This window comes from Rhineura floridana, chromosome 17 (assembly GCF_030035675.1).
Source record: "Rhineura floridana isolate rRhiFlo1 chromosome 17, rRhiFlo1.hap2, whole genome shotgun sequence".
NCBI classification, from domain to species: Eukaryota; Metazoa; Chordata; class Lepidosauria; order Squamata; family Rhineuridae; genus Rhineura; species Rhineura floridana.
The window spans coordinates 6,585,734-6,598,421 of record NC_084496.1 but is presented as its reverse complement, the minus strand read 5'-3'; the positions used below and the strand labels follow the sequence as shown (position 1 = coordinate 6,598,421).

At 47.0% G+C, this 12,688-nt stretch overlaps 1 protein-coding gene across 1 annotated transcript; it reads right to left on the bottom strand.

Annotated features, from left to right (window-relative positions):
• Window positions 1-8,135: 8,135 nt before the first annotated feature.
• LOC133371733 (myeloid-associated differentiation marker-like) lies at window positions 8,136-11,759 on the bottom strand. Its single transcript, XM_061599454.1, has one exon. It carries the CDS (start codon window positions 11,556-11,558, stop codon window positions 10,668-10,670), a length of 891 nt encoding a protein of 296 aa, XP_061455438.1. The 5' UTR covers window positions 11,559-11,759; the 3' UTR covers window positions 8,136-10,667.
• Between the last annotated feature and the right edge of the window lie 929 nt (window positions 11,760-12,688).

Here is a 12,688-nt window from a genome sequence, read left to right as displayed (position 1 = left end):
CTAGAACGCTGAAGAAATGTCAGTGTTTTATTGCTGCCGAGGACTGAGTTTAAGATTGGACAAATGAGAACCAGGGAACTGAAGCTGACAGATGCTTCCATCCCTATAGATCCCTGGAGAGAGAGAGACACACCCAAAAATGCTACGGATGCACGAATCAGTTTCTTTTCCATTTCAGTTTCTTCCTCATTTTTCCAAACTTCAGTTCACTTTGCATACTTTTTTTTAAAAAACAGCTAAAAATTCATGTGGGTTTTGGTGTCCATTGTTTCCCCTATGCTCCAGATTGGGAAAGGCTTGGCACTGTTCTTCAGCCTTGGGCCCTCAGATAGTGTTGGACTACAATGCCCATCATCCCCAGTAGGCATGATCCATGGTCAGGGACTCTCCAACTTGGCCCTTCCCTGCTCATAAAAGCCTATCTACAACTCATTGGCTTTGAGTTGCAGCTATTGTCTGTTGCATGTCTTCCATGCGCTACCTGCCCTGATGGTGCAGAAGGGCTAAGCTGCAGTGGAGGCTTGTCAATTAGGGCAAATGGGGTGCTGTCCCATCAGCCTCAGCCAGTCCCCACCTGCCTGCCTTCTTAGCTTACAACCGGTCTAGGGTCTGGCCTTGGCTCTCAGCTTCTTCCTCCTCTTCGGTCTCAGTGTTGCCCGTGCAGAACCCAGCAGGGAGGAGGATGGGGGCAAAACTAGGACCAGTTGGCTCTGCCTGCCATGGGCTTGGACTCCACCTAGGGACGGGTGACAATTTCAATTCAGTTCGCATTTCAAGCAGATTTTATCAAATTTGCAATTTCCGAAACAATATCAGAACCGAAACCCAGTCATCCTTCGAAATCTGCATTTATTAGAATTTTGGGATGCAGCTCACCAACTAAACATTTACAAAAATGCATATATTAGGGGGAAGTGTGCATAAAAATGAATACCTGAGTGAAAATAACATGCAAAAAGGCATGAAGTGATAAGTAACGGCTTACAAAAATGTGTCCCTTTGTCAAAACTGCCTGCAAAAATGTGTTTATTTGGAGAAATTCACACTGAAATGGTGGAGAATTTTCATGAGGATTTTTTTTATTAAAAAATCGCAGATCGCTGTAGAAATGTAGAGAACTGAATTTAACACTGGAAACCTGAGAACCAAAACAGACAGAATCAGATCTTTCCATCCCTACCTCCACCTACTGTTGGGGCTCCTTGCATACCCCCCCACCAGCCCCAATGGGCAGCCGCCACCATTGCTGAGGTGCCTGTGTTCTGCTGTCAGATCCCATCTCAGTGGCACTTTGCACCTAGGGTGAAAGCTTTTTCTGATCCCCTCCAAAGGTGCCTGGATATTGAGGGGAGCCGCCTTTGCTTCTAGGGCTGGGATGGCATTCAGAAGAATATACATAGTTGAGCCTTAGTGCTGGCACTTGCCACACCCTGCCAAAGCTGTTACGATTGCTGTTAAGGAATACATGCCATTTCTCAGCAGAGCAGCCAGGAGAAACGAGGACGCATTAGCAGCCAAAGAACATTTGACTTGCTAAACAGAGCCCAGAATAGAGACTTCTGAAGGGGGGGCGCCGCTTTTTATAGCTGCACATCAATTCAGAGAGAAGTCTCTTTGGCTGAGAACAGTGCCCTGTAGAGATGACGACTGCAGCTCTTCTGGGAATCGGGCTGACACCAGGAGAAGGCATTCAGGGCCATCAGGGTTGCCAGCTGTCCAGAAAAAAAAAAGCTGCCCTGCCCTGCTCTTGTGCCTTTAACACCAGCACAAGATTTTTTGTGTGTGCAGCTTTTCATAACATGGAGCAGAACGTGATTCTCTGCACACTGATGTGATGCTAAAAGCACAGCTACAGGGCCAGGTTGGAAAGCTGGCAATTTTGTTGTGTGGCCCTCTATATTTTGTTGTCCCAAACAATTATCCCTCTCCCCACCACATCTGCATTAAATGCTGCACTGTAAGTCTCTGGGCTATACAGCGGAGCAGAATGTTGGAAGATTTCACAGAATCATAGACTAGTAGAATTGGAAGGGGTCGGTAAGGCCATTGAGTCCACCCCCCCCTGCTCAATGCATGGCTCCAGCTTAAGGCATTCCCAACAGCTGGTTGTTCAGCTGCTTCTTGAATGCCTCCAGTGTTGGAGAGCCCATCACTACCCTAGGTCATTGGTTCCATTGTCTAACAGGATGTTTTTCCTGATGTTCAGCCAAAATCTGGCTTCCTGCAACTTGAGCCCATTATTCTGTGTTCTGCACTCCGGGATGATCAAGAAGAGATCCTGGCCCTCCTCCGTGTGGCAACCTTTCAAGTACTTGAACAGTGCTAGTATATCTCCCCTTAGTCTTCTCTTCTCCAGGCTAAACATGCCCAGTTCTTTCCATCTCTCCTCATAGGGCTTTGATTCCAGTCCCCTGATCATCCTCGTTGCCCTCCTCTGAACTCATTCCAGTATGTCTGCATCTTTCTTAAAGTGCGGTGTCCAGAACTGGGTCTAGGGCAGACAAAAGGAAACACTTCTCCTCAGAGTGCATACTTACACAATGGAATTCACTCCCACATGATGTAGTGATGGAAATCAACTTGGAAGGCTTTAAACGAGGATTAGACAAATTCATGGAAGAGAAGGCTATCAGTGGCTACTAGCCTTGATGGCTCTGCTCTGCCACCATTGCCCAGCTGCCCTGAAGTGCAGTGGAGGTCATTATTGTCCATTGCCAGTGCTGAAGTTGGTGGGGTAAGCAAGGTTGCCTGCCTTTAATAGGGAGATGTCCCTTCTCGCCAGAATTTGGGGACACCTCTATGCTTGTTTACTGTGATGTAACTTCCTACTTATAGGTGTTAATTCCCTTCTTCTCTTCCTCTTCTTTGTTAAGAGATGCTGTTCTCTTATTAGCATAATTCTCCGTTAAGTCACAGGAGAGAGAAGCATCCACAGGCTTTCTCTCCCAGATGATACTGATCATGGACTAAATCTACCACTTACTTCTATATTTCCTCTCTAAGCTAAAGCCTATGTTTCCCTGAACATATGAAAGGTTGTGCGGAAACATTCTTAATACTTTGTACCAAAGAAGACTGTCTCTGTTGTTCTTTTATTCAGCTAGTCTGTATGAGGGGAAGGTGGGCTGGTTAATTCTCATTCCGCTTTTGCGAAATATATACTCTGCTAAGAAATAGAACTGAACTATTAGAACTATTTCATTTAAACCAAAGAGAATTTAAGATTGCTAGTCCAGTCAGCTTATGTACACAGGAACCTAGGAAGCCCCCTTACTGAGTCTATCTAGCTCAGTACTGTCTACACTGACTGGCAGCAGCTCTTCAGGGTTTCAGGCAGCAGCCTCTCCCAGCCTTACCTGGAGATGTGGGGGATTGAACCGGGGACCTTCTGTGTGCAAAGCAAATGCCCTTCCACTGAGCTACCGCCCTTCCCCTAAAATGGAACTGTACGTGGGCAGGGGGGTGCCAGCCAGCCAGGCAGATGCTAAAATAAATACTGCTTCTTGGTTTGGAGATTTTTTCACAGCCAACGCCTTGTGTATATATATATGTGCAAAGCAGAATTTTAGGCTGAGTGAGGCAGCAGCCCTGCCCTGGATAGAGCTGCAAACCCTAGACAGCCTGCTCTGCACACAGTGGAGGCTGCTCTGTTGGGGGCAAATGGGGCCCCACCAATCTCCATCTACCCCTCAGCCAGCCTTCACCTGCCTGCCTTCTTAACTTGCAACCAGGCCAGGGGGTGGCACCGCCTGTAAATTTCTTCTTGAGCCTCAGAGTTACCCCTTGTAGAACGTAGCAGGAAGGAGGAGGAGGGGGACAAACTTGGAATGAGTTGGCTCCGCCTGTCATTGGCTCGGGCTACGGCTCCGCCTGTTATTGGCCTTGGCTCCACCTACTGTTGGGCTGCTTGCCTTCCACCCCACCCGTCCCACTGAGCACCCGTCTGCATGCTGCCTGGACAATCCCTGAGCTATCCTCGGATGCAGTGGAGGATGTTGCACCATTGCCAAGGTTGAAGTAAGATTCAAATGCCAGTCTGGTCTGCTAGTGTAAATGAAATTATTATTTTATTATTATTTATGGTATTTATTTCCCACCTTTTCTCCAAGGAGCTCAAGGTGATGTAGAAAGATGGTTCTCCCCCTTCTCCTTTAATCCCTGCAACAACCCTGTGAGGTAGGTTAGGGTGAGAAGCAGTGACTGGCCCAAGGTCACCCAGTGGGCTTCGTGGCTGTGTGGGGATTCAAACCCTGGTCTCCCAGGTCCTAGTCTGACACTTTAACCACTACGTGTGTGTGTGTGTGTGTGTGTGAGTGACACTATAAAAGGGCACTATAAAAGGCTCTTTGATGGATCAGATAACATCAGCCAGCTCTCCAATACAGGATTCCAGAACTGTAGTTTGCAAGTCAAATATCAATAAACAAAAAAAGGTATAATAAACATTCAGCGATAAACATGTGAGAAACTTATTAAGCTGACTGAACTGCGCTGAGGTCTAGTCACCTCCCAAGCAAGACATCTGTGGATGGGGCTATAGAGATGCATCAATCACCTGATAAACGAGCATGATTACCACCCCCCTGCCTATCTGTCACAATTTGCTTGGTCTCTCACCTTGTGGGGGCTCATGATGTGTTCTGCAATGCTCTGTTCTCTCACAAAGATATTAGCGACAACATTTTCATTTCACCGTTCCTCCAATAACCTGAAGGCAGTGTACGTGGTTCCCGCACCCTGCATTTTATTTTCACAACTACCCTGCGAGGTTGGTTAGGTGAAGAGTCCATCACTGGCCTGAAGGTCATCCACTGAGCTTCACAACTGAGGAAGGATTTGAACTCGGGTCTTCCCCCACCCTAGGCTGACACTCTAACCACAACACCATTCAAGACACTGGATTTTCTGTTTGCTTTTGGGGGCTGGCGGCTGGCCCCAAACATCTGGCTTCTTGAGGAGAAGGAGAAAATAGGGTACCCCCCTCTGCCACCTCATTCCACATACAGAATCCGACTGGGCTGGCAGTTGAATTTTACTCCACTGTACTTGAAAGCATTAGGGTACTTTTATGAGGCGCAGAGCAGCCTCATTTAGAGGACTCCTAGGGCAGTGCTGTGCCCAGCAACTGCTGCCTGCGTCAGTTGCCTCATTCTACCTAACAGGCCATTATTCTTTTGGACCCAAGCTAATGCTGCATTCCCCTCCCCTTTTTTCTTTTTTGAACAAAAGTGCTACATTCCAGCCTCATCTGCACTATACAGTTAAAGCAATGCAGTAGGGCCCCGCTTTTCGGCAGCTAAAATTAGAGTAAGGCCCCACTCATACGGCGCTTGTTCCGCTTTTACAGCGTTTTTCGGGCATCGGGCACCATTTTATTGAAGGACGTCTGCTTTTTGGCGGGTTTTGCTTTTAGGTGGGGGTCTGGAACGTAACCGGCCGTATGAGTGGGGCCCTACTGTATTATGCTACTTTATTTATTTATTTATTTATTTTATTTTATTTATATACCGCCCTAAGCCAAAAAGGCTCTCTGGGCGGTGTACATAAAAGATAAAACAAGCAAAATATATAAATACAGTAAATATAACAGAATCAAAAGTCAAAACAACAAACAACAACAACCAAGCAACATCAAAATATAACAATAATAAGATACTGTTTAAAATACACGATAAAAACAATTATTAAGATACATTTTAAAATGCCTGGGAGTATAAAAAGGTTTTCACCTGGCGCCGAAAAGATAGCAGCGTCGGCGCCAGGCGTACCTCATCGGGGAGACTATTCCACAATTCGGGGGCCACCACCGAGAAGGCCCTAGTTCTGGTCACCACCTTCCGAGCTTCTCGATGGGATGGCACTCGGAGGAGGGCCTTAGATGTCGAGCGCAGTGTACGGGTAGGTTCGTATTGGGAGAGGCGTTCCACCAGGTATTGCGGTCCCATGCCGTTACGGCTTCCCCTAAAGAAACCTGGGAACTGTAGTTTGTTAAGGTTGCTGAGAGTTGTTAGGAGACCCTTATTCCCTTCACAGAGCTCCAGTTCCCAGCGTGGTTTAACAATCATCTGTCTTCCCAGAGAACTGGGAATTGTAGCTCTGTGAAGAGGACAGGGAGTTTCCTAACAACTCTCAGCACCCTGAACAAACTACAGTTCCCAGGATGCGGGGGGGGGATGGCTGTTTAAAGTGGTATAAGAGTGCTTTCGATGTATGGTGTGGATGTGGCCACTGTCTAAAAAACAACAGCAGCCAAATTATGTGACAAAAAAAATAAAAATAAAGATGACAAATGCAAATCCATGTTGTTTATGTGGGAAATTGCTGTTCCAGGGACAGATTTTTCGGGTGGCAAAGTTTGCTTTCTTGGGAAACCTTGTTCACTTGCACTCACCTACGTAGCCAACATCTCTTGCTAAGAAACGGCAAAGACTTGCACCATCCATGACAAGGCTCCTTTCGTATTTCCCTTTGCAAAAATAGGCTCCAAGAAGATCCACGGTTGCGCCCAATGTCCCAAATAATCATGCGCTGTGTCCGGGTACAGGTCAATAAAATAGCTGCGTACAGGCATGACAAATGTGTTTGGTAGAAGCCGTCAAACTGGCCCTCTTCCACCTGCCGTTAAGGATCACTGGGTTAGTCAAAGGCAGAGCCTTGTGGAAGACAGCCTGTAACCATGGGGACGCTTGTCTGCCTTGGTACAAGAACACGAAGGCTCACCATCCAGGTGCGATAATGATCTCTTTCCACTTGCATTAAAAACTGGCATGCAGTCAAATGCAGCCCAGGTCGTTTCATTGCATGCCCCTCCCTCTGGCACCATGCTTCTTCTAATGGATGTCAAGCGTTAGAGCCCGTGATCTTAGGCCCCATTTAAGTGGGATGCTGGGATGCCCAAACACACTTCGCCCACGTCGGCGAAGTCTCTGGCCCTATTTAAAAAGCACTTAGCACATCCACCCGCAGCGCGGCACTCGGAGGAAGGGAACACGGGACGGTTTGTCTCTCCGGTGAAGTTACAGTCCTTTAATTAGGTTAGCTCATTTGTACCAAGAACATAATTTAAGAGAAAGTGGACAGAGGAAACGCTTTCTCCATCTGTTGCAACCCAAGAACCCAGTGGAGCCGTCCACTGAAGCTAAATGTTGGAGGAACTGGGACAGGCAAAAGGAAGGACTTCTGCTGCCCTGGGCTCCTACTGGGAGGAAGGGCGGGAGATAAATCTAATAAATAAAGAAATAAACAATAAAGCTTCACACACCTATAAAGCCTTAGATGGCTCAGGAACCCAGTACCTTAAGGGCCACCTCTCTCCACATGACCTGTCCTGGACCTTGCAATTGTCATTGGAATCCCTTTCCTTCATGTGACCCATCCATGGGAGGTCTGGAGGGTGACAAGATGAGAACGGGCCTTTTCAGTGGCGGCCCCTCCACTTGTGGAAATAACTCCCCAGGGAGTCACGCCTGGCACCACCTTTATCTATTTTTAGGTGCTAAGCAAAGACTTTCCTCTTTACCCTGGATTTTGGCCCTTAATTTGAAGGGTTTCCGGTATTTGTGGCCTCTTTTAGTGGGGCGGGATCTGCAAGGCCTGTCTTTTATCTGCATAAATGTGTTTTTAGGTTTTTATTGGTGGTGTTTGTTTTAATTGATTTTGACTTTTGTGGGAAGGCAACAAACAAATTTTAACAATAATAATAGGCAATGGTGGCCGCCAATCTGGCTTTAACAGAGGATTTGACAAATTCATGGAAGATAAGGCTATCAATGACTACTAACCCTGATGGTTATGTTTATTTATTTATTTATTAAATTTATATCCTGCCCTTCTTCCCAGTAGGCAGCCTGTTTCTGAATACAAGTTGCTGGAAGCCACAGGAGGGGCGACTGCTCTTGCGCTCAGGTCCTGTCTGCAGGCTTCCCATAATGGGCATCTGGTTGGCCACTGTGAGAACAGGATGCTGGACTAGATGGGCCACTGGCCTGACCCAGCAGGCTGTTCTTCACTTCTTATATTTAGGTATCTTATACATGCTTTTCGATAAATAAATAAAATAAATTGCTAGCGGATTAATCGCCTGCGTTTCAAGGGATTTCGATTTAAATCAATTTGCCTTCTGGCAAAACCTCAACACAGGTACCCTTTTAGAGTTGTCAGAGGGCGTGGAAGAATGAACCCACGACTGAATAAACAAAAACACCCGCTAATTGCTAAAAGGAAAGCTTGTCCTTTATGTTTGCATTTACCGTTCTGTTACGGTGACACACTAGAGCCAAAACAGCAACACACCAGAAGCAAAAACAATCTCTCAGTCTGACAGATTAAAAATAGCCCTTCCCTCTAAAGCAGGGACAGGGAACCTTTGGTCTTCTGAACGTTGTTGGACTCCAACTCCCGTGAGCCCCAGCCAGCATGGCCAATGGTCAGGGATGATGGGCCCTGTGGCCCTCCAGATGTTGCTGGACTGCAGGTTCTTTTACAGTGCAATCACATGCATGTCTACTCAAAAGTAAGACCTAACGGGCAGATGCCTTATACTGAGCCAAGCCATTGGTCCATCTGGCTCTGTGTTGTCTGCACTTACTGGCAGCAGCTCTCCAGGATTTCAGGTAGTGGATTTTTCCACCCTTACCTGGAGACGCTGGGGATTGAACCCAGGACCTTAAATCATGTTTTTATGGCTGCAGCCCCAGACTGTATTTAGCTAAGCTTTACTCAGAGGAGGCTCATTGAAGCTAATGGACTTAAGTTAATCATGCCTGTTCATTTCAATGGGCCTACTCTGAGTGCAACCCGGGATGGGTAAATCCGTCAATGCGAGAATCTCTCAGTTTCTCCGTTTTCCAATCTTAAGGTCCCTTCTCCACCTTTCCACAACAGTTTGCAATTAAGGGAAAAAATCCTCATGAAAATCCATCAGTATGGCAGCACATTTTTTTCTCAAATATACACATTTGCATACAATTTCCCCTAAAATAATATAATGCATTTACGTGTGCTATCTTCATTCATAGATGCATTGTTAGGCATCCTTTACCCAAGAATATGCATTTTTGTACACAGCACTTGTGTGAATGACACTGCAAAATTTGGAGAGGGGTACACTTTGCAGGAGGGTTGTGTTTTTCAGTTCTCATATCATTTTGGTGAGTGCAAATTTGATAAGTTTACCTTTAAACGCCAGCTGAATCAGATTTATCCTCAATCCCTAAGAACGACTACCACTGCTCTCTGTTGGCTAGCTTACTAACTGAACTGACCTGTGCTATCTCCTCTGTTTAAAAGGAATAGTGGTTGATTAGTCAAATGAATTTTGAAACACCAATTAAATCTGCATAAAATTCAAACAATAGTTTTGGAAGGAAAAAAACGTCCTTGCTTTGTTAGACATCAAATGCCTGTTTTGCTGCAGAGAACAGGCCCTCCCTTCCAATGGGGTGAGAATGAAAGGGGAGATTTCTCAAATGCCATCTACCTTCTGCAGATCACAGAAGCACTTACATTAATTAAAAGATTGCAAACTGACATTCTTCATTTCAATCTGTTTCATGTCACTTACACTGAATCAAGATCATGGGTCCACCTAGCTCAGTATCGTCTACTCGGACTGGTAGCAGCTCTCCAGGGTTGTAGACAAGGGTCTGTCTCCCAGCCCTACCTGGAGATGCTGGGGATTGAACCTGGAACCTTTTGCATGCAACACAGATGCTCTACTGGTGAGTTTTGGCAGCTGATGTTTACTTTGAAATCATAAGAAATTCTGAGCGGATATATACAGAGAACAATTGCACCAGTACACTGTTACTAGATTATACATTTCCTAGGATCAACGTTAAGAAGTTGTCTCGTAGAGATCCAGTCCAAAAGTAATACCAACTCTCTGCAAACCATGTGCTGGAAAGCAGGAGCCCAACCTCACAGGAAGCTGCCTTATACTCAGTCAGGCCATTGGTCCATCTAGCTCAGCACTGTCTGGCTCAGCCATGGCCCTTCTCCACCTTAGCAGAGCAACACAGAGGGCCAAGCTACCTCAGGACGAGCATGCATTCATCACAGGGTAGCTCGGGCCTCTGCACAGCCTTGCTGTATCGTCCCAGGAAGCAGGGTGAGCAGGGGAAATGGTCTTCTACACATTACCAGCCTTGTGCAAAGGTGAAGGCTAGTTCCTCCTGCTGAGGTGGCAAGTTCAGCTGCGATAGGATTTTGCACCAGCCGCCCTTCCTGATTCTTACATTCCACCACACTCTCCTCCCTCTCCCCATAAATATCTCCCTTCCTTGACTCTGGATAGCTGCCTTAAAGAAAGAAAAAAAGAGCAACGGACTGACACAGACGCACCAGGGAGCAGACTTTTCCGAACTCTTTCCCTTGCTTTGGTAAAACTCTGTGCGTGACTTGCAGTGACATCATGAACAGCTGCATATAAATCGTGGAGGCCCTGGAGGGTGAGGTGAGAGCTGTGTCCCTTAGGAAGCAGAGTCCGGCAAAAGAGCCACAATCCAGGCATGGAAGAAGAAGACAAAAATAAAAATTATAAAAAATAGATTTTTTAAAAAACAAAACAATGAAGCCTCCAGACAAGGTCTTGGGGTGGCCTCTGCCTTATGCATTCTAGACCCAAACAGCATCTCGGAATGGTTTCAGTCCTATCCAGATGAGGAAGGTTAAGCTGGCATGGTCACCAAGACCATCTTAGAAGAGTAGACAAGGTCCACAATGTAGGCGATGAGGTTGAAGAATGTGAGGAAGGTCACCCCGAGCAGATTGTTCCAGCGGATACAATAAAAATTATCCATGGTACACGGATATGGTCTTGTAATGAGTTTGAAGGAGTATATGGGCCATACAATTACCGCCGTTACATATAAGGCCACAGCCCAGATGTTGTAGCCCACCAGGGCTTTCTCCAAGGGGAAAGGCAGGCTGGCGAGGCAACGCCCGATGGTGAGAATGACAATGAGCAGCGTGATGATGAAGCAGATGCAGTAGACGGCTAGGCACCTCTGGAGGCCAGGCCACACTGCATAGTACCCCCCCGTTCCGCCCACCAAGGAGAAGATGATGCAAGCCACATAGATCTCAAAGACCTTCAGGAGGCCAGGGATGGTGGCAAGGAAGCTGCCGAGTTCTCTAGCTTTGGCCCTGGTCAACCCCACTTCTATGGCGTAGGCAATGAAGCACAAGCAGGACATGGCGGTGGCTGCGCCCTCGTAGCTGCATTTTGTGGATCGGCACTTCTTTGATATGAAGATGGACGGGTAGAGGATTGACGTGGTGAAGACCATGAGAGCGGCCAGCATGGAGAAGGCGGAGGTGAAGTCCTGCCAGGAGAGAGGCAGCGACTCGGCCAAGCCGAGGAGCTCCACGATCACAATGAAGACAGAGATGGTGAAACAGAAGCACCAGGTAAACATGGACCAGGCTCCTTCGGCGCCATCATAGCTGTGGTGGACAGCCACCAAGCTGAAGGCCGTGCAAGAGAGGAAGATCTCAAATAAGCGGACAATCCCCAGCGGAGAGATGATGGAGCGAGGGTTTAGCTCAAGTGTCGGCATGGTGACCCCGATGCAGAGGACCTGCCGCGCCGAGCACGTTGACACAGGGCCGAGAAGACGATGGCAAGAGGAAACGTTGCCTGGTGTGGAGGCGGCAGAGCTGGTGACAGAGTGTTAGATGTGTGCAGCACTGAGCCTGGGTGTGCCTTGAGGAGCAGGAATGCCCAGGCTGGAGCGGATGGGCGCGGCCTGCCTGCCTTGCTAGGGGGAGGGACCCTGGAGGTCCAGCAGGGAAACCTTTTGAACCTGTGGCTCACCAATGAACGTGGCGGGGGGGGGGATGCCTCCGCCTTTGCTCAACTCGAACGAGGAAAAGAAGCCCTATAAGGACTCAACGGCCATTGCGTTCTTTCTGTGCCGTTCCGCCTCTTTGGCAACATTTTTCTTTAACAAAAAGAAAAAAGGTTTCTCAAAGCAGGAATGCAATTCCTGGAAGACGATAGGGTAGTAGGATGGGTGCTGTCAGGGCGAGAGAAAGTACCAGGCAGCCAGGAGAGTGGATTTCTGAACCGTAGCTTTTGTGCTTCTCAAAGCAGGAAGCCTGTTCAGGAAGGGAGAGGCAGGCAGAGAAATGATTAACTAGAGAGGGAGAGTGGATTAAAAAGTAACTGTGAGCCTGGCCATCGTTCATCTGCCCTGCTCCCCCACAGCTACAGGTAACAAAGTATTTATCCAGGTAAACCTGGTAATAATCCACAGCTATAACTGTGGGAAGGGTTTTGTTACAGTGGAGGCTTGGCTCTTTTTAAAAAAAAATCCCAGCCTCTTTGTTGAATTTGCACTTTCATTTTTTTTTAAAGAAAAAGAAGTAAGTTTCTAGTCCTTATGAAGATGTCAGTGGGGGAGGGGATATCCAGAAAGTATTCTACTCGGGAAGAAGTACACCTGTTCCAGCCTTCTGGTGTTCTGGCCAATGAGCACAAAGGTATTGGATTGATAGGCATGCCTTTGGGCATTTTCAACATTTGATTAGAATTACATTTTAGGAAAGCATGGAATAAATCCAGAAATTGAGTTCTGGTTGATTTCAGTTTCCCATTATTCCACTGTTCAGTTCAGTTCTCCACATTTCCAAATCAGTTTGTGATTTTTGTTTGTAGTCCTCATGAAATGTCACCAGCAGTTTCAGG